Genomic DNA, 22799 nt, shown 5'->3' on the forward strand with positions numbered 1-22799 from the left:
ATTAATATTAAATACTACACTGGCAAAGTTGTGGGCTTACTAAGTCACCCATGGAAGGACACAGAACCTACTTTAACCAGAGCAGAATCTTTTAAAAAATCAAGAAGTAAGCACAATGAAGGAATCAAACCTATATAAATTTAATACTATTTGTTAACTCTTTTTTTTTCTTTTTAAAACAAGATTTCCTGTCTTTATTTGATTTTCTTGGACCTCTATTGTAGTATTCAACCCAGCATGTAATTGTTATAAACAGGAACTTGTGTTTCATAGCCAGTGAACCAAAGCAGTCAGAATTCTGTTTTTCCAAATCAAGAAGAAACAGGACTAAGCTAGTCTAGGGCTTTGCCCGAAGCTAGGTGAGATAGTTAGGGTGAAGAACTCCTAGGCTGAATGGAAAAGCACTTTCTCTTCGAGTAGTTGACCCATAGGAAAAAAATTAATTAGGGCCACATTTTTTTAAGTTTTATTTTTTTTTAATTTAGGGAAGATGAGGTCAAATGTCCTCAATGATTCATAGATTATTATAGATTTTTTAATCCAAATCTATTATAACAGTAATAACAACTAGCACTTAAATACCACCTTAAGGTTTGCAAAGCCCTTTATATATGTTATCTCATTTTGATCTCATCACAATCTTAAGGGATAGGTGCTATATTATTATAACTATTATTATATATTACACGAACTTTATTATAATATATTGTTTTAAAATATTGTTATGATATATTAATATAGCTAATACATATTACATAGATATATTATGACTATATTGTTACAGCCATTTAAGAGATGAGGAGACTGAAGTCAGTCTATTAACAAGCATTTATTAAGTGATCACATACTATAGGCCATGCATTGTGCTAAGTGCTTAAGATGTAAAGAAAGGCAAGACACTGATTGCTCTCAAGGAGCTCCCATCTAGTGGGAAAGATAAACATGAAAAAAACTAGGTACAAACAAGATACAAAAAGGATAGGCTGGGGGCAATCAGCAGAGGGAAAGCAAGAATTAAAGGGGATTATTAATGGAGAGTGTTACACAACTAATAAATGTGAGGTAAAATTCAAACTCAAGTCTTCTTGACTCCAAGAATGATATTCACTAAACCACCTACCTCTTTCGTGTTCTATTTATCTAGTTTTAAAATTAAAAACAAGAAATTTTGTACTTATTAAATAAAATCTCTATACACACATTAAATTTCTATATTAGAGTCAATTATGGTGAGAAACAGAAAGGAGAAAACAGGAATGGGAAAATAAAGACTCAGAGACACAGTCTCAATGGTTGCCAAAGCCTTAAGAGCCAAAGATTTAAATAATTTACTAATACTATTTTTTTGTGGAAAATAATAATGATAATTGTGAATAAAATTCAGCAACAAAGCGAGTAAAAGTCTCAGAATGTGTTATTAAAAATATATAATTTGCTCTTTTGATAGGGAAAATATTTTTCTTGTATGGAAATCAGAGAATATTGTCATTCATTTTAAAAAAGAAAATTATCTTTTTTTTCATGGAATAATATTCTGTTTCTATGGCATGTTAGAATATTGTTGATAAAGACAAATTAAATTACTTTAAAACCATGTTTTCACAGTTTACAGGCAAAATCCTGGCTTTTTAGGCTGAATGAAAATAAACTGATGGTGGTTGGAGAGTTCTCATCTCAGCTCTTGAATACTTCTAGATTAAGTGGTATTTAGGAGTGACTGAGTCTGAGGGGACTACATAATAAAAGGAGCCTTACCATAGGATCAAGAATACCTAGTCATAGCCTGAAAAAAGGAATACAATTTCTCTAAAATAGTTTAGCTTTTCTATGACTTCTTACAGGAACAAAAGTTGTATGTTCCTTTGACACTGACATTTTGGCCTTTTCTCTCTCTATTATAGTTACATATTGTCCATTATAACTCAGACAAATACCGTGATATATCCACAGCCAAGGACAAATCAGAAGGACTAGCTGTTCTGGCTGTTCTTATTGAGGTAAGAAGTTCACTGCTCTCCTCCCCCTCCATCTTTTGGTTTAAAGAGTTTCCAAATATGATTTCAAATATGAATCAGAGCAATTTTGTCCCTGAACTTCTATCTCAAAGATTCAGTTGGCTGTATTGTGTTTCTTTAGATTAAAAAAAAAGGCCTGTGTGACATAGTGCACTTCTTTTGAGAAGATTCTTTCTTTGTCTAGAAGTAATGTTTTCTTTTTCTTGGGCGGGGAGGGGGGGAGTGGGACTACAGTAATGATGACATCCTTTTAAACTGATGAGAGGTCTAGGTAAACGGAGCTTTACCTAGACCTCTCAAATAGTATATTATTAGATGAACTTTTATTCTTAGCACAGTTCTGTATTAGATTTCCCTTTTAGTTGCCATTTCTTCAGTATTATAGAAAAATAAAGAGCATAATTTAGTACTGAGTACAATGCTTTGGAAACTCAAGAGGTACCGAATTGTGAAGGGATGCAGAATGACAGGAACTCAGTGGCAATGCTCTAATAATAGAACAATATCATATGATCATCCTTGATAATTGTACTATCAAAGAAGATCTTTCAGGAGATCGAGGTTGCTAAGGAAAAGCTAAGTGAATATTGCCTGCTAAAGACAGATCTTCCTCTAATCCAGGAATAATTAGTTTATATTTCACACATATATTTATGTATAGATAGATAGCTATAGATATATGTATACAGGTATGTGTGTGTGTATTTATACACGTATATGCATGTGTATATGTATATATATACACTTGGATAACTATTTCAACATAATTTGTTTTATGTGTGATCTTATGTAATTTAATCAAACATTTGAAAATCTTATTGTAAGAAGAGAGCTTCAGGGGCTTCACTGGACTGCCAAAGAGGTCCAGATACAAAAAAAAGGTTAAGAAAGCTGCTTTAATCTGATAATTCAAACTACCTCAGTTAGAATCCTCCCTCAGTCCAAGCAGTTCAACCATGTCATTTGTATTGCAGATAGGTTCCTTCAATCCTTCCTTTGACAAGATCTTCAGCCACCTTCAGGATGTTAAGTACAAAGGTAAGTGGTCAAAGAGTCCCTTATTTGACTTCAGTCTTTTCTGGGGGTTGGATGCAACCACTTCAGTATGACAAACAAAAATACAGATAGTGGTATCCATGTTCAGAAGATTGTGGACAACAAGCAGTTGAAAACAATTTGAGAGATGAACAAAGCTGGTCCCTGCCTATCCTCAAGGGATCACATTCTGAGGAGAAAAGGCAACTCAGGAAAAGGGAGCTGGATATGCAGACAGAGTAGTAGTTTGGTGTAGCGATGGCAGGGGAGGGCATAGAGGCCTGGTTCCTGACAAGATAAGATAAAAGCTCACCTGTTAGAACGTGGCAAAAAAAAAAAAAAAAAAAGCTCACCTGGCAGAACCAGGGACAGAGTCCAACACAGTGGTGAGGAGGATAGGTGGGCAGCAAGGCATTGGAGAGTTTGTGAGATGTTGTGAAGGGAAGCAACTGTCTAGCCCAGGAGCCAGCACACTGGCTCTAATAGAAACTCTAATAGAAACAATATCCTTCAAGCCACTAATGACATCCTCTGTTTTGTTAAATATTTCCCAATTACATTTTAATCTGGGTCAAACTTGGGTGTGTTAAGGCTGCCTGTGGCCTGGTGGCTCTGGTCTGCAACACCTTTAGAGTGCTAGAATCAAAGTCAGGAACACCTGGGTTAAATCCTACCTTAGATAATTATTAATTGTATGACACTGGGCAAGTCAACAACCTCCATGAACCTCAGTTTCCCCATATGTAAGAAAGGAGATAATAATAGCACCCACTTCCCAGCACTATTGTAAGAATCAAATGATACAATTTGCAAGTGCTATATAAACGTCAGTTATTATTCAGTAAATTTATGGGATGGTCAGCAGTGATAAAGTAGATTTAGGGTGGTAGAGAAATATACTTCAAATTTTTATTAAAAGAATATTTCTATATGTTGCAAGCTGTTAACATTACTCTCTCCACTTACATTGTGCTTCTTTCAGATCAGAAAGTTAAAATTCCAAGTTTTAATATTCAAGACCTTCTTCCTCCGAATTTAGATGAATATTACCGCTACCAAGGATCTCTGACCACTCCTCCTTGTTTCCCCACTGTGCTCTGGACAGTCTTCCGAAACCCTGTCCAAATCTCCCAGGAGCAGGTAACTTAGGAGCTACTTGAAGTCTAAGTCACACTTCATTTTTTTAGCAAACTGAGATATTGCATCATTTGAGTAAGTTTGGGAAAATCATAGAAAAGTAAGAGGCAAAATGCCCAGGCCCTTTTATTTCCTATACCAAAAGGGTATTGGAAGTGGAAACTTCAAAAAAAAATATACATACCACCACAGGTCTTTAAAAAATGCTCAAAAGAAAGTGGAAAAGAATATAGAACAGAGAAGGCCCTGGCAATCCTTATCCTCCAAAGGTCCTACCTTGCTCTTTACCTAAATATTATTCAATACATAGCCCATACCCTGAAGTAGAGTCAGGGAGTATAGACATCTTATTCTTTGAGTTTGACTTTGAAAAGGACACAAAAAATTAGACTATATTTGGACAGGTTCACATGACTTTCAAGGATGAAAAACCTGGGCTTATCTGTAGGCAACGGAAAAGAAGGTAGTACATAAGGAGAATTATTTGGAGGTATGTGTAAATGATTTAAGGAATGTCATTCACATTCTAATGACTGATATATATGTGTGTACATATGCAGACAACGCAATATACATATATCTACATGTACCTATGTATACAATATATACACGCGTGTATTCACATATACACATGTATATATATGTTTGTATATTCACATGTAAATATACAACTGCAAAGCCACATATATACATAGGACAATGGAATCAAATGGTGACTTTTTATTGGAGAGTAAAAGTCTAGCCTTCCTGTACACAGGCTTTGGATTAAAGTTAAGAACAGGTTTTGGATTAAAGTTTAAATTAAACACTGCTTTCCTGAACAAAACAAAGGGACAATAGTTCAGGAAAATAAGTGGACCCCTCTTTATCAGGGAGTGGTATAGCGCAAAGCTTCTTAACCTGTGGATTATAACCCCATATGCAATCATATAGTTGAATATGGGGGGGGGGTCATGAAATTATGATTTATTATCAATAAATTTTTGATTTGTTATACCTATTTTATATGCTCAAGATTACATAAAAATTTCTTTGGCAAAAATTGGTCATGAGTGGGAAAAGTTTAAGAAGCCTTGGCCTAGAGGATAGAGGATAGCTTTAGCATCTAAAAACCCCACATTCAAATCCTGCTTCAGAAACTTACAGGTTCAGTGACTCCTGGGAAAATTATTTAACGTTTCTCAGCCTTTCTTTAACTATAAAATAGGGATAATGATATCATACCTCACAGGGTTGTTGTGACAGTCAAATAAGATGACTTATTAAGATTCTGTCTACCTGAAAGCACTATATCAATGTTAATTTTCACTATTTGCAAAGATATTACTAGGTTGGTTTTTCGTATTCTTACTTTTTCCTGGCTTACTGCTTCTCCTTCTCTTCTGTAGGTTTCTGGTATAAGTGGCCTATATCAATGGATAATAAATGTTCATTAAACTAATTTGGTTGGCAGAAAGGAACTAAGAGAAAAAGTGATTTCTACCGTGAAATAAATTTTTCAGCTCAAAAATTGTTTTGAAAGAGATTGCATAATTTTCATAGGTTCATGAAATCATATACAAATAATAGGCAAAATGCTTGTGCCCAATTGTATGCTAGTAAATGTTTAATTATTGGTTTTCTCTCTGTCTCTCTCTGTCCCTCTCTTTGTCTTCTCTCTCTCTCTCTCTCTCTCTCTCTCTCTATATATATATATATATATATATATATATATATATATATACACACACACACACATACACACACGCATGAGTAACATACTTTTAAATTTAATCTGCACTATTTAAATTTTTCCATCATCTTCTTTAGTCTAGACAGTTAACAAAACCTGTAAATTAATCCTTGATTTGTAATAGTTGCCAGTTTCCAAACTGTAAATGCTCACACCAAAAATTTAAACACTGATTCTCAGAGCTGGTTCCAGCATATACCTGCTTGCGTCCCTCATAAGTATTTAATATAATTCAATGTGGTATTGGGAACTTACTGGAAATTCTCATCTACAGTTTTTTGTCACAATTCTGGCTTTTCTGCCCTCTCAGTATAAAGTAGAAGACTTAAATTTGAATTGTGCCTTAGATATTTATCAACAGTATAAGCCTGGGAAAATCAATTTCTTTTGTCCTCAGTTTCATTATCTGTAAAATGAGAGGATTGGATTTGATGACCTCTAATGTCCTTGCTAAATCTAAATCTATAATACTCAATGACCTATGACCCCAACCAGAGTATACTCTTTCACAACTCCTAAAATGATCCATAAGTCAGATTTCAATCAAAATAATAGAGAACTATCTTAAAAAAAAAAGCAATTCTTCATGGGAAGTACAGTGGAGATGAGAAAAAAATAGAATAACAAACCAATAATTATTTTTGGTAAAATAAGGGGACAGCCAAATATAGAAGGACAGGAGCAGTCTTTGATTTTCTAAAGTGAAAATGCTTGCTCTTGAGTTGATCTTCCCAAATACAGTGTACCTTGGATAGCAACAATGATTTTCTGAGCCTTTCAGGAACTAAGAACTACATTTTTCAGAAAGAAACCCATGGTTCAAACCTGGTGCATTTGCCATAAGGCTTCACTCATGGGTAGCAGCAAGAATGATTACACTAAGTGCTCCACGTCCATGTAAAGGGCAGAGGTGGCAAGAGCTTGGGAGAGTGGATAGCCTCTGTGTTTCTGGTTTCCAGCTTTGAAAGCAGACACCCATATACAGATAAGTGCGGCTAGTATCACGCTTCACCCAACAGAAGAAAAATCTGAGCATTGTCCTTTTTCCTCGTAGTCTCCGTGTAATTTGAGAATGTGTGTCTCTGCCCCTTCACAGCTTCTGGCTCTGGAGACAGCTCTGTATTGCACCCATATAGATGATCCCTCACCTCTGGAAATGATCAACAATTTCCGAAGAGTGCAAAAGTTTGATGAAAGGCTTGTACGCGTCTCCTTCCACCAAGGTAAGGGGATGCAGTCCTTTCTCAGTGCGGGAGGAAAGAAAGGGAGAAGGATGGAGAGAGCTCTACCCACCCAGGAAACAAAGAACCTTTTATTTTCACAACTGTCTGACCTCATTAGAAGTTGAACTAAGAAAACTAGGGGTGACTTAGAAGACTTGGGTATACTAATAAACAATTTGGGAGGTACTCGAAAGCTTTCCCATCCATTTCTCTCAATTTCCCACCTTCCAGCTGGTGTTAATAGAGTAAAAAAAAAAATAGGAATTCCAAGAAAAGGACTCAGGATTCTAGGCCCTTATTAAATCAGAAAGACTTTCAAACTTAAATCAGAATGGAGTTCTTCTAGATTTGCCCCTCATGGCAAGAGCTAACCTTGAAGTTATAATTCTGCCCAAAGAATTCTTTTAATTCCCAAGATACTCAATGAAAAAGAAGCTGACTTTTGATTAGCGATTCCTGCTTTCAGCCCTATATGGCCTTTTGCTGCTGATACTACCAGCTAAGATTTACCACCATCTTCTCCACAATTTGTGTTCATGTGCTAAATTATTGACAGACCTTGAGTGCTTTCCCATAGTAAAGATGTTAATCCTATTTAGTATGGCCCTCCAAAACAACAAAGCCCATCATTTGCTTCTCTCTTGCCAAATTTTCTTGGCACTCCTTTCTATGTACATACACTACATATTTAAATTCAAAGAAGCTTAATAATTTTTACTTCTGATGGTATCATGAAGAGAAGTTGGTTTTTCCTTTTAGGCATCCAACCACGGTATCCAAGTTTGATGGAAAAGAAATTTAAAAAAAAAAAAAAAAAAACAAGAGTTCTTAACTTTTTTTTTTGATATCCTGGACAACTTTTGACAATCTGGTAAAACACTTTCCAGAATAATTTTTTTCAATGCATAATAAAAGAATCCGCAAAATCACAAAGGGAACCAATTATTTTGAAGTACAGTTAATAAAAATATTAGGAAAAATACAAGTCTATGGACCTCAGGTTAAAAATCCCCTGTCTTCTCTGGACCTACTCTCCCTGACTCACATCCTGCAGCTTCTGAGAGAATAATGATGGAATTAAATTCTTTTTCTGATAGTCAACAGCAGAGGACATATTTTTTGAAGGATGTTGTTTATGCTACCTCAGGTTTTAAAGTTAATTTTTGTCAGAATCTATTTTCCATTTTTCTGTTACAGACAAGGGCTCTATGTTACTGCTCCCAAAAATTACTACAAGTATTCTTTCTAGTTGAAGGTATCTCATGTAAAGTGATTCATCAACTGAAAATTACACATTGTCTCTTAAAAAGGAGTTTACTATCTATAACCATCCCCCCTGCCCTAGTGCTTAAAGCTATGAAAGTAAGGTCTTCCTGGGGCTCACATGTCTTTCTGCCATGTCCTCACTGACTGAAGATAATTAGGACTAATCTCCCTACTTCAGAATCATTAGCAGGACAATTTTCATGTTTAAGTCTCATTTTCTGTCCAACTTACCTTTCAACACTTTATGGAATACTGGAGTTTTCAAGAATACACAAAGGAGCCACTATTGATCCTTTGTCAGAAAACAGGCTTCAGATTTAATGTATTTCTCACTTGGCAGTGGTCTTTTCTTTGACTCTGAGATGATAATATTTACCCATTTGGGTTAAATTGAACAGATGAAGGTATTTATCAAAAAGTATTTTTTGGAAAATGTTCTAAAATAAGAGCTTTGGGATTTATCTAAATAAATTCTATTTAATCAATTATATTTTGTTCTGTTTAAGGTACATTGAGAAAACCTTTTTTTTGTTTTGTTTTGTTTTTGTTTCCTAAAGGCAGACAGAGTGCCTGTGTCCTGTTCTCCTAAGTTTTCATTTCTGTAACCTCAGGCAATTATAGTATCCTCTTTGTTCCTCCATTGGAAAACTCCATCTACCAACACTAATGGTTCCCTAAGAACTTGAATATGCATGACAACAACTGAGTTTGGAGTTCTTTTGGGAACTTGAAAGGACTTTATTTGCCTGGCATCAGCTCCTGCCAAGATATGATTTCTTTTCCAATTTTTTCAATTGAATAACACTTCATTAAATAACTTTAAGTGTTAGAACTTAAATTATTCACTTTTTAATTAATAAAAACTCAAAATTCTCCCTTGAGAGAGGAGAATTTACCAAGCTAGATGAAATAGTATTCTGGTAAGTTATTATGAACTAGCAGTAGATACTTCAATCAATATACTTTATCTTTCTTATCACCATTAGAAAACTTCTCTCTTTGAAATGTCTTCCTTGTTGAATTGCTTGTGAGTAGGCAAAGTGGATATTTATCAATCGAAACCTGATTTTACATTGCAGGGACATTCTATGGGGGCAAATACAGAGGATCGGAAGAAAGCTTGCAGGACTTTGGGTTTGCCATCTAAAATAACCATTGCTCTGTAATGCTGAATTGATGTATTGGGAAAAATTAGCCATCTTCTTAGACCAGACCCAGGTCTAAGGTCATCGCTTCAAATGTAGGCAGATTAGTGGGGCATGCTAGAGAGTGCTTTAGTATCCTATTCAGGTTCTGCTGGTGGCTTTATGGCAGAGGTGGAAGCCCTTGGGGCACCAGGCCCAAGGAGTCAGATTTGCTCTTCAGAACAGCAGCAAAATGAATGTCCCAATGAAGCTTTGTCAGTTTTGCTAGTGCATAGCTCAGCTGTGAATGCTGCTTCAGAAAACCAAGGCTGGGTTTTCTCTACCATCCTGGACCGGAAAAGATGGATTGTAGAAACTTGGTCAGATACTTCATTCTCTCAGTATTCCACTTCTTAAAGACAGAATTGGGGGAAGGGCTATTTTCCCAATATTTATCAAGAGGCAATATTAGAAATCTGAAATTCAAAATCTTTTGGAAGCTGCTAATATTCAGGAGTCTCCCTCTTATCCAATGCAGTTAAATCCAACACCAACAACGAGTTCCTACACAATTTTAGGTTTATGGTGTAAATCTTCTTATAGAAATGTATTTTAAATTATTAGAGTTCATCAGCAGCCTGGATCATTAAACCAAGAATTATTTTGAAGTTATAATTAGATTCATTTAAATTATTAAGAGTGAGCTATGAGCCCTAGAAACAGTTAGAATGAAAGTTATTAATCATTAAGGGCAGTCTCTAGAAGAGGGATAGTACATTTTTTTTTCTTAATTCTTAGTAGGAGAAACCCTGAAGTGCTAGTGTAGAAACTGATTACTCAACAAGGGTCCACAAGATACCCAGTTCTGTTCTTGATTCAATTTAGTATACAGAAGTAGAAGACATGATATGCTTGTCCTCCAGAAGTTTACAATCTAACTACAGTTTAATTGGCGAAGGAGGAGAGGGTTTGTTTCTAATTTGGCTCCCCAGGATGCATTAAAAAAATTTTCAGCTATAAGGAACCAACCAAATATTGCATAAAAAAATCTATAATTTTCTACAATATGCACAGAAACTTAACACTTCTGTGCCATGAAATTGAAAGTCTGGTAACATTTATGATTCAATCAATCAACAAGCATTTCTTAAATTTCTATTATGTACCAAACACTGTGCTAGGTATTCATAACAATAAAAAAGATTGAAGCAATTTTTAAAAATTTAACTGGACAGGACTATGGGGTCCAGAAAATCTTAAGACAGATGAGTAATACAGAAACAATATGGTGTACAGGATAGAGGGCTGATCTTGAGATCAAGGAGAATAGGGTTTGATTTCTATCTGACTCATACTGGTTATATGATTATAAGCAAATCACAACCTTACAGCAATCTAGGCAACCTCTAAGACTATAAATTATACACTAATCGATTATATCAGTGGAGGGAATTTCTGCACTAAATTCTTCATAATCAGGAATTACCTAGTCTAGATCAATAATAATAATAACAATAATAATGATAAAGATAATAATTCTAAAAGCACAAAGTCCAATTTCAGAGTATTTAAAATTTTCTCTTATTCTAACTAATTTTCCTTTCCCATTTTATTATTTATATCTTTTCTACCAAATCTTTTCCTGCTTATAGACAATATCTTTTTGAGATAAAAATCATATTAGGTGTTTTCTTTGCTCCCGAAAAGTGTTCTTTCCCTAAGGCATTAGTAAGATATAGGACTTGAAAAAAGGAAATAAGATTTGTGTTTGTCAAGGTAGGGTCTTTAGAAAGGTATATGCTTTGTCTTCTTTGGCTCTCATTTAGAATTAGATTTTTTAAGTTAAAAACCCTATTATTTACGGTATAGAAATGAGAAAAGTGACAGGAAATGAATATGCTATTTGCTTCTTAATGGGAGATTCAGTATTCAGTTCTTTGGCCAAATTCCATTGGAGACTCTTTAGACCAAAGACAACATTGGGTCTAAATAAAAAATGGTAAACAAAGCAAATAACTCTTAACTTTAAAAAGCAATAATGTCATGCTATGCTTTCATAGGTCAGGAGTAGGTAAAATGTTAAGTAGGTGTATACTTGACTGAGTAGGTCCAATAGTTTCTATAACCATAAGTTTGCTTTCTGGGTAAACAATCTATAGCTGAAGCTAGAGCCCAGTCAAATCACACTAATGCTTCAGAAATGTAGGGCATGAGAACCCATTCCTTCCCAAAGCCAAATCTGTGAAACAACAATTAGAACTTTAATGCCCAAATTATTCAATGGACTTTGGTGTTCTGGAGTTTATGATAGACACCATAAAACCTTGCTATAAAAGGAATTCATTCTCAACACAACTCTCAGGGATTAAATATTTGTGGAGAATGAGAATGAGGTGAGAGATGGTTTCGTGGTGTACTAGTTTTCAGCTTGACTTAGTAAAAATTAGTAAATCTTGCTTAGCCTTAACCAATCTTGCAATTCCTTAAAAACCTAATAGCATAAAACTCCCCAAAGAACCTAAAAAAGCTAAGATGGCTAATTTTGGAATTGTTGGGGAACTTAACCATCTTAATTGATGTTATTGTATTTTGCTTATGGTGTCTTGAGGCTTCATCATTTGAAAATAAAGAACACTTGATGGTAATTAGTGCATCAAAAATTTTTCTGAATTAGTTTAAATTGGAGAGTCAGTATGGTATGACAGATTAAAAACATATAACTTCTTGACTTTACCTGGAGTTAGAAATACCGGGCTCCAATCCCATCTCTGAAACTCATTAGCTGTGTAAGGCCATAGGCGGGACAATTAAGCCTCAGTTAACCCTCTAAGATTACAAATTAGACCGAGGTTGGGATCTGCTTCAAAGGCCTTGATGTTATCCACAAAGTTAAAATCATCACATTGCAAACACTTAGACCAGGAAATAGGGTGTCCAAAAACAGGGAATACTGGACAAAAACAAAGGAAAAATCACTTCATTTAAATGAATGCCACATTTATTGCCTGTGCACCTATTATGCATACCAGCACTGCCAGGAAAATGAAACACCTAAAGTGAAGACTTCCTGTGAAGGCTATTCACTTGCTAACAAGGCAATCCTGCACTGGATTGTCAAAGTGGGGCTTGAGTAGCACAGATAGGTGGGTAAACATTGCCGGGTAGAGTAAATTCCTAAATGTAACATTTTTCAGTGTTCAATATTCAAACTTTAGCCTTATGTAAGTGTTGATTTGTAAGAGTATTAATTCACTAATGGTGTTAAGAAGACCAATTCTTTTAGAAAAATTAAAGATCTAAATAGATGGAAACTCCATAAAACTCTCAAATTTACATAATCCTCTTTTACTGGATTTCCAGATTTGAGATTTTTTTTCCTACTTATCTTATAATGTTTTACTGTTGATTTGACTTGGAAAATGGAGGGGGGAAGACTAATGCTGCCATCCATCAATCTTCCCATCACAAACATCCTTGGTATTTATAGAGTTCACTGACCAGGGACCAAAGCTTGTAGTGAATTCTGAAGTACTCCTAGTTTGAACTAAATCCCACAGAATACCATAGCATTCACTCTTTAAAATAAGAATTTCTCATGGGGAGAATTTTTTAGAATCGCCCTAAAATCTGGAAGCAAATGAGTTAGTCTGGAACTGAGTTAGAAATCTTTTTGACAGAGAATGCTATAGAGTGGTTCACCTGAGAAGTAGCAAAATTTTCAATTTGTCACTGCTGATGCCCTTATCAATGGAAGTATACCTCCACTGATGCAATTTACAATTTATATATGTCTCATTCTTCCTGAATTCTTGCAGCTCAAGAAAATTTAACAAGTGGTCAGTATTATGTGATGAACCTCTCCAAACTTAGCAAACGTGGTCCTATAAATGACAGACATACAATCTATTATGATTCCATTTTCTAAGCTTTGCCAGTTTGGCCTTCACGTGGCCTTCAAGATGCCAGTATCAAATAGGGCATCACAGAAGAATTATGGTGAAGGAATTTTATATTATAAACTCTAGTTAGTTTTGTTCTGTGTGTTCCATATCCACTGAGTCTAATTTTCTTTAAGATGAATTTAGTTCTGGGGGCAGCTAGGTGGTACAGTGAAGTCAGGAGGACCTGAATTCAAATTTGATTTCATATACTTAACACTTCCTCCTGTGTGACCCTGGGCAAGTCACTTAACTCCCAATTTCCTCAGGAGGGGAAAATGAATTTAGTTCTTTGGCAAAAACTCATCCAAAAAGAGAATCAATATTTGTAGGCATTTGGTAGCTATGGCTTACATTTAGTGTATTTCTCCAAAGCTTTTGCAGACTCAATTGGCAAAAGGTATGTTTAAATCTTAAACTTCAGTTCATTCAATTCTGGATAGTCACTGAGAATTATGCTGTCTCTTTCATCATATCCTATCATCATTATGTCACATATTATCTGCAGAAGGTTCTTATGACATTTCTCTGAAAAGAAAAGAACATGTTTTGCCTTTAAATCAAATACCAGCTCTTCTTAGAGAATGCCAGATTGATCCAGGAACCACAAGCTGTATAAATGAGGTGCGTGTCCCTCCTTTTGGATTTTTCTGTGCTTGTACTTAGGAATTGCAGAAGATCCTTAAAAACCAATTAACCAGTTTCTCTTGGTCCAGCAAGATGCCACTGGAAGAACTCAGCTCTTGTAACCATGGAGACAGTTTTAAGAGCAGTGAGCAGTGTGCTCTTGTGAGAAGTGGTGGGCCCAGTCATACTCCTAAAAGTATTCTGCAGCTTTGCTTGAATTTGCAACTTTTCTGAAGTTGGTCATGTATTTTTCACTGTACAGCTTTCCTTTTTTGTGTATTATATGTTCCTGTCTTTGTTGTACCCTTTAAGATCACTCAGATTTAACTCTCCCACCTTACTGAAAGACATTGATCTTTGATGAAACAACTCTACCTTCTGTTGAGTTGAGAGCATTTTTTCCTTTTCCCCTAATTTCATAGATGATATAAGTGAACTAGCTCTTCTTTTTCCTCCAGTTATTCCCTCAAAAAAAACCTGCTTGTCTCCTCTCCTTGCTTTTTGGATTCTTAGAGGGGGCCAAAGCGTTAGAGTCACAGAGTTGTCTTCTAAGTTAAAGTTTTTGACAGGAAATGATTTTGTACCATTCCTTTATACAGATTCCTGCTAATATTGCTTAGTTTTGAGCTTGTGGTGGGAGAAAATATTACTACAATTTGAAAATCAATGTTTTTTAGCTCTGTCTCTCTATCAATATTGCTTATATTTTCTCTGGGACATATCATTCTGAATCCTTCCTGTAGACTAAGGTTGGGCAGCTTTGTTCAGCATTCAAACAAATACTGCATAGTAACAATAGTGGTAGTAGTAGTAGTAGTAGTAGTAGTAGTAGTAGTAGTAGTAGTAGTAGTAATAGTAGTAGTAGTAGTAATAGTATTAATACTATTAATAATAAAGTTTGCTTTTATAAAATGCTCTAAGGTCGCAAAATGCTTCATAAATATTATTTCATTTGATCCTCAAAATAATCCTGGGAAATAGATGTCATTACTATCCCTATTTTCCAAAGGGGAAAATGGAGACAGAGAAAAGTTAAGTAGTTTGCCCAAGGTTACATAGCTAAAAAGTATTTGGGGAAGGACTTGAACTCAAATTCTCTTTACTCCACCATCAGCATTCTATCTTTTGTGCCAACTGTTTGATTATATCTTTTGAAGGTAAAGATTCCTATATGGAGAATCAATAAAGCTGGATTTTTCTTCTTGATAAGCCATGAAGTTTGACTATGTGTTCTTAAAGAAAATTCCATCATCTTCCAGTAATTCAGTTTCAAAAAGGGATTAGCATAAGGAATAGCATCTCTTTTTTTTTTTTTTTTTTTGAAATAGCATCTCTTAAAGCCACAATGAGGTCCTTATGTCCGGGGATGGGAAGAACTTCTGGGAGCAGCCGATCTGAGCAAGGGAGCCAACTTTCTCTTGCCTGTTCACCGAAGTATTATCTGTGGCAGATGTAGACTGAATGGTAAATATAGGCAGATGGCCTCTTAGATTGATAAGTGACTTATTTCCAGGCCATTTCTCTCCAGCATCTCTGCTTATCATAATGAAAAGTCAAAAGCTGGGCTAGAGGAAGACAGACTGGGCAGGAGGTCAAATAGAATAACATAGAACAAGGGAGAATATATGGATTAAAGGAGATACAGCTTTATAGTAAAGATTCAATATAGTTGGACTCCAGCCTTGGCAAGAGAAAGGAGGAAGCTTCTTCTTGCAAAACCTTGCATATATTATCTGTTTGATAAATGTTTATTGACTTTCTTAAGTAGATGTGACGTTGTTTCAGAGCTTAATTGAGTATGATGGGAGGAATTAGGATTGCTTTAGGTCTTTTATGACCATGATCTAGCAATAGACAGAACTGCTTCCTACTTGGATTAATAATCATTCTACTTCAGGGATCCTCATTAATGGAATCCATGTCATTTTGAGTGTTCATTTTAATAACTTGGCTTCATTTTCAGAGAAATATGACCCCTTGGGATTTTTCAGCTCATAACAAAAAGTTTTCAGGGAAAAGTCACAATTTTCAGAGGTTTGATTAGGCCACGGGAAAGATGAAAGTAATTAATGTATATAATTGAATCCAAAGTCAATGAACACCTCTCAGATTTGTCTAGAAGCTTTAAAGAATATCTTCAGTTTGCCTAAGAATGAATATTGTTTCTTCTCAAGGTAGTATGGCACAGAGTACTGGCCCTTGAGACAAAAAGACCTGAATTCTAATTTCAGACACAAGTTGGATGACATTGAGGCAAATCACTTAACCTGTCTGCTATAGTTCCCTCAGCTGTAAAATGGAGAGAATAACAGTGCCTGTGTCCTAGGGTTGCTATAAGGATCAAATGAAATAATATTTGTAAAATACTTAGCATAATGCTAGGAATGCGGTAGACACTGAATAAATGCTTGTATCTTCTTTCTTTAATGGGTCAGGAGGTTTATGGTGGGCATAACTAGGCTGCAGCATATATTAACAATGACTTGCATGAAAGAAGTGGCATAAATATATATAATCTAGGAGTTGTATAAAAAGAAATGAGGTGGGTTGGCCATAGTGATGATAGATTATTCAGGCGCTATACTCTATCTATAAAATCTTTTAAAAAATTAAAAAAAAATAAAAGACTAGGAAAATCCGCCAAGTGTTAGGTAATTTTTATGGAGGATCGCAATTCTGGAGAGGCTGAAGGTAGGGAGACATGAAGATCATCGCAGTAACATAGGAGTAAGGTGATAAGGTCTCAACCAAGGGTAGTGATCAAGGAAGTGGAAAGAGTCCAGGGGGTTTATGGAAGAAATTTCAGAACCAAAATAAGCAGAATTTGTCAACTGTCTAGATGTGAAGGAAAGAAGAGTATGGAGAGAGCTAAAGTTTCAAAACTTTTGGTTTGAAGAGTAATAGTACCACCAAAAGAAAAAAGCAGCTATGAGAGAAAGGATGAAAGAATCATAGATGTAGAGATTTTATAAATGAGAAAAGAAGCTTGGAGAAGCTAAATGATTTGCCCAAGTTCCTTTGAAGGATAAGCATCTAAAGTAGGAACCAGGTCCTCTGCAGAGGCAATGTTCTTTCCATTGGTTTGGGGAAAGAGATGAGTTCCGTTGGGAAAAATTTTGAGTCTGAGGTATCAACAGAACATCAGTTAGAAATGTCATAGGATCGATTATTTAAAACTGGAAGGGACCTTGGGGATCATAGTTAGACCTCCTCAGTTAATGGATGAGGAAACAGCTCCCTAGAGGAAAAAATAGTTTGCTTAGGGTCACAGTCTGACCTTTCTGACTATTCACTTAACTTCCTAATTCAGGGTAAGAACTGAATAGAAGGGGAAGGGGTACAGACATTGTAGTCATCTATCTAAGTGATCAATGTGGCCCTAGGTGTAGATGAAATTGCCAAGGAATAAAGTGTAAAAATCTCTAGAGAGCAGAAAATAAAAGCCCTGGGGCTTAACTGACCTTCCCAAATTAGCCTGCTTCTAACTTAACCCTTCTTAGATCTCAAGCAAGCATCTATCTTTCCTTCTCTGGCAGCACTATTTATGACAGTAGCAGGGAAGTTCCTCTGAAGAATAGTTCTAACAAGGTAATATAGCAATTTCTCAATAGATAGGAATGCTTGTGGGGCCTTTAGAAAGAATACAACCTCTCTTCCTTTGCTGGAAGAGAATTTATCCCTACCAGTGGTAAACCTGTCTCTAAGTTTAAAACATTCCTAGGAAACCTGAATAACCTCAGGACCTCCACAAAATAAGATGGGATAGAGCCTGATTCAACACATGGAGTCCAATCAGAAAAGATTTGACTCTGGGTTAATTTCCACTTTTTTTCCCTCCTTTTTTAAGAGCAAGACTTTTCCTACGCAGGACTGAGTATGGGTATGTGGCTGGCTAGCCAGCTGTGCATGTTCCAGCAGAGTGATCTTTGTGATTCTGTTTGTGATTTGTGCTTGTGGTAACTGTGATTTTTCTCTACTTGCTTTTTTTGTGTTGTCGCTATGGGTACTTTCCATGTCTTTGCAATGGGTCTTATATGTGGAGTAATTCCTGCATTTTAAATTGAAATGAACTTAACAATCAGACATTCCCTAAATGAAAATTTTAATCAATAGTATATTTCCAAAAAGTCTCTCTCCTAGGCTCACTACTGGCCAGGATATGAAGCCATCTCCTAAAGATGTGCTGGTGAAGGTTGGGTGAGCCAAAGATAAGTTGTTGATTGGGTGTATAACCTTGGGAATGGGCTGCTTCTTGTTCTATGAATATCTAAAATTCTGCTTTGTAATTTTTATTAATAATCAGACATGAAAATTGAAGAATATTATCGAATCTGGCAAATAAATTTGCCAAAGTGAAAAAAAAAAGATATACATAATTCTGTAGTATCCTTATTTGTAGCTGTCTCCTTTCAAATGCCTCATTGGAGGATATCTAATTTTGTCCTGCCAAGATGAGGCACTGGAATCAGATATTATTTTCCCAATTTATTTCTCTAACAGGGAGTGATTTTACAATTGTGATTCACCTTCATATCTATTTACAATAAGATTAAGCGGAGGGGAAAGAAAGGTCAAGGTTTAAATGCTGTGTTGATTCTCTCATCACCAGGAGTCATCCTCTCTGTGGCAATAGCTGGTGTTTTAGGTGTTTCGGTCATCCTTGCATTATCAATTTGGCTTCTCCGACGGAAGAAGAGGTGAGTTAGTTTGGTGTCATCCTGCTCCAATACTGTGGAAAGGCTAAAAACAGATTCCATTTCTCTATGGATGCTACTTATACCACAAAGTCTAGCTAGAACATATGTCAGAAATCCTGTGAAGTCCAGTGAAGATTAGGTATAAAATGGGATGAAGGAACATCTTCATAAACAAATGCAGATTTTTAAAATAAGATTATAGGTTTAGGTCTGGAAAGAATCCCAGATTCATCCAGTCAAATCCCTCATTCTTCAGATGAGGAACCAACATCTAGAGGTTTGGTGATACATCCAATGTTACAGAAGTCAGGATTTGAACCCCCTTCCTAACTCGTGCTCTCTCAAGTGAAAATGACCTAGACTTCTGACTATAAATATGACACTTTATACTGAGCCATGCTGATTCTCTGACAGGAGAGAATGATAAGGCCTATAAGTAGTAAAGAGTGGGCTTGACCCTTTTAAGGCATCCTATCCCAAGCTTAGCCATCCCAGTCATGAATTGGAGAAAGCCCATAAGGGCTTTGCCTCCCCCAGGATGCTAGAGTAGTCCTGGCACTTGGTGCTCTTCCCTCAGCTGACTTGTATTTTTTCCTCATTCTAGCAGCAAGAAAGAAGAAAACAAAGGAGTGATTTACAAACCTGCTCTCAAGAAGGAGGCTGATATCAATCCCTGAGAACCTTAGACCTCCTTTGAGTCCCTCATCCAAGGAAAGATCCTTTGCCTGGGACAATCTGGGGCCACTAGGCGTTTTCCAGAGCACAAATTCCCATTGGTCTTGTTATTTTTATGTGACTTAAGTCATCCCCTTATGTTTTTCACTCTTTGTAGTTTCAATAGGAAGTGTTTTCCTATCAGGAAGAATGAATGCTGAGCCATTTGGTCACTTTAGGCAAGACACTGAAATGATCTGGATTCTGAAGCCACATTCCCAGGCACACATCTGTGCTCAGGAGCAGAGCTGTTTAGCTAGATTAGCCCAACCATGTTCTGCTAAGCAATCTCTCCAATACCTTAAAGATAACTGTACAGGGTCACCAGACCATGTATCAGGGGACTTACATATCATGCTATGCTCTTGCCATCTATTTTTAAAAATAGAGTAATAATAGAGTAATTAGATTCTCTCTCTCTCTCTTTTACTACTTTTCCTTTAATTATCTGCATAGAATTCAAGAGTATTAAAATTAAAGCGCTATAAAAGGCAGAAGATAGATCCAATCTTAATCATTAACAACTCTCATTTTCATAACCTTTAAATCTCACGACAAAGAATGTATTGTTAGGGAATGTATTTGTTCTTTAAACCTCACTTGGAAGGTCTACAAGCCTCTTAGTATCATAGATCTAGTCCCATATCATAGATCTAGACCATTTAGTCCCATCCCCTAATTTTACAGGTCAGGTAACTGAGGCCCAGGGAGATGAAGTGAATTGTACAAAGTTACCCAGGTAGTAATAGTTTTTGGTAGGATTGGAACTCAAGTCCTCTGACTTTAGAGCCAGTTCTCTTTCCCTTGTATTTCTGCTAAGCTAAAATGAATGTTCACTTTCAAAGTTTGGTTTGTAGAAATAATTTTTCCTCTGGTTAGGAGAGTTGTCTTCCAATCCACTCCTTTTGAACAACAGCAAAACATTCACACATATTATAGAAAAGAGAAGAACTGGAGCAAGAAAAGTTATGCTCTCTTTTGCGAAAGGCAAATCAGGGTTGATCTTGCATGTTAATGTCTGCATACTAATTAACTGGAGAATCTTGACTTTTCAGAATGAAGCACTGAGTCAGAGATGCTGATCTTGGGTTTTGACAATGATGGTCAAGATCTAAGTACTTTTGTATGTGGGAGGGGAGAAATGAACTTGGGATGGACAGTAGTATTCAACCTAGAGATTTTAGATTGCATGCATATTTTCATGTAAAGTTCTGAGTATTCAGTTACTTAAAGGCATTTTCTAAGCTCCTAAAAACTAAAGATGAGCTAAGTACAGCCCTACCCAGGATGCTTTCTAATAAGACAGTGATGTTTTATGTTTTTCAGACTTAAGAAATAGACATACTTGGATTCTAGAAAGAGAGATTAGGATAATAGATAGAAAGCTGGCCTCAGGTAGGATGATTGCTGTTCCAATTTTGCATCTGTTACAAATAAGTTGTTTGAGCCAAGGGAGTAAGTACCCCTCAGACAACGCTCTAGGACTTCAGAGTGCTTGCATTGGCAGAGAGAGGGTTTCCTCAACAGCAGTTTCTTACACCGAAATCAAATATTCTGAGCAAAAACAAAAACAAACAAAAATAATTGTTCAAACAGCAGAACAGGGTAGAGGGAGAGGCTGTAATGTACTATTGCTGTTTTCTACACCAGAGCAGAAATGATATCGGAGGATACTGAAATTATCTTTGGATCTCAAGGAAAAAGCAAAAGCAAAGAATTGGTAGATTTTTATGACCATAGCCAGATGTCATATGTCATTTTGCTTTAGGGAGAGGAAAATGTATCTACAACAAACACATCCATCAGAAATATGAATTTCCTTTGTGTTCGTGGACTCTAGTCAGTTAATACATCTGTGAGCATTTTCTTGAGTGCACCAACTAAATATAGTTATTGCACCTATCCACTTCACAAAGTTCTTTCTGAAGGGCTTGTCCCCTCATTTTTTTTCCATCACAGTAGTAACAGTAACAGAAATCTAGTTGCAGAAGCCTATATTTAGGCTAATTCCCCACTTGGGCCTCTCACATATTTGATTCCTAAGACTTCTCTTTTGCTGCTTCCTCCTCACTTGGCTGCCTGTACAAAGCTTAAGAGGTTCTTGCTGACCAGTAGGACTACTTGCTAGGAAGATTCAGGAGTAACTTCTCATTTTCCATAGGGCTTGGACATCTGATCACATTGGACACTAATGCATTCTTAATGAAGCCTGTTGTATGAGAACTACCCAGGAATTGAGGAAGATATAGGGATCTAAGGACTGTTGTTTAACAATTTAGTAGACTCTTAATCTTGTAATATGATCTTTTTTAACCCTATTCTGGAGGAACAGCAGGTACAGTCTTTTTTAATGAGTAGTATGAAACTAATGAGATTTCCTTGCTTTGTCCCACGGGCAGTCCATCAGAAATGAGTACAATTATTCCATAGCAGAGTGAGGGCCTTTTAAAATATTCTTTACACACTTTATAGATGGGTTTTATGCCAGCAACCAGAAAATCAATCATTGTACCTAGCACAAGGACTAGTCATAAAATAGAAAATTTAGTGTTTGATGGAGACATAGCAGTATTTTTCCTTTTCTTTCTACAAACTCTGAATGCATGGCCCCAAGAGAAAGCAAACCCCACAGCATATACCTAAGGAAATGAAAGTCAGGTTGCAAAAATTCAAAAGCTCCCTTCCAAACTTTCAAATCCCTTGTGCAGGTAGGCAACAAATTTAGGAATTTTTTTTCTTAAACTACCAATTGCTTTAGCTCCAAGAAAAAAAAATGATGATGAATGAAGATAATATATTTTATTTTTATCCTGAAACTATTGTGTGTCCAAAACAGATTCCAAAAATTTCAATTCTCTTATGCTTCCCACTGATTACAATAAGGATCTAGGTCTCTCTGCCCGGTTTCTCCAATAATATCTGGTTGAAATGATGAAAAACCCTATCATTTCCATTGTCAGATACTTACCATCTTTTGTGTTATGAATAATTTTAATGAAAATGTACATTGTAAATACAAAAGATTACAAATAAAATGTTTTCCATTTCAATATGTGGTGTCTGAAAATAAATATTAGATCAACATCTGCTAAGTGTGAGAGAAAATGCTATTTTCTGGTGATACTAACCCAAAACAGGGTCATTCTTGGAGGACATTGTGCTGAAGGATCATAAAGGATAGTAAGGATACTATATATATGTGTGTGTGTGTGCGCGTGTGTGTGTGTGCGTGTGTGTGTGAACATATACGTATAATCCTACATATATATATACACATACACACACACACAC

General features: G+C 35.9%; 1 protein-coding gene across 4 annotated transcripts in view; it reads left to right on the forward strand.

Moving 5' to 3' along the window:
• Positions 1–22558, forward strand: part of CA12 (carbonic anhydrase 12) — a 69168-nt gene extending 46610 nt beyond the window's left edge. Inside the window, exons 5-11 of one of the 4 annotated variants that reach the window (XM_051980901.1) lie at positions 1902–1997; positions 2990–3053; positions 4033–4190; positions 7016–7142; positions 17945–17977; positions 18707–18794; positions 19402–22558. In XM_051980901.1, coding sequence (XP_051836861.1) covers positions 1902–1997; positions 2990–3053; positions 4033–4190; positions 7016–7142; positions 17945–17977; positions 18707–18794; positions 19402–19471 — 636 coding nt within the window. In that variant the 3' untranslated portion in view covers positions 19472–22558. Of the gene's footprint in view, positions 1–1901; positions 1998–2989; positions 3054–4032; positions 4191–7015; positions 7143–17944; positions 17978–18706; positions 18795–19398 lie in introns of all 4 variants that reach the window. The other 3 variants (XM_051980900.1, XM_051980903.1, XM_051980902.1) reach the window with 3 other exon arrangements.
• Positions 22559–22799: the final 241 nt, after the last annotated feature.

This window comes from Antechinus flavipes, chromosome 2 (assembly GCF_016432865.1).
Source record: "Antechinus flavipes isolate AdamAnt ecotype Samford, QLD, Australia chromosome 2, AdamAnt_v2, whole genome shotgun sequence".
NCBI lineage: Eukaryota > Metazoa > Chordata > Mammalia > Dasyuromorphia > Dasyuridae > Antechinus > Antechinus flavipes.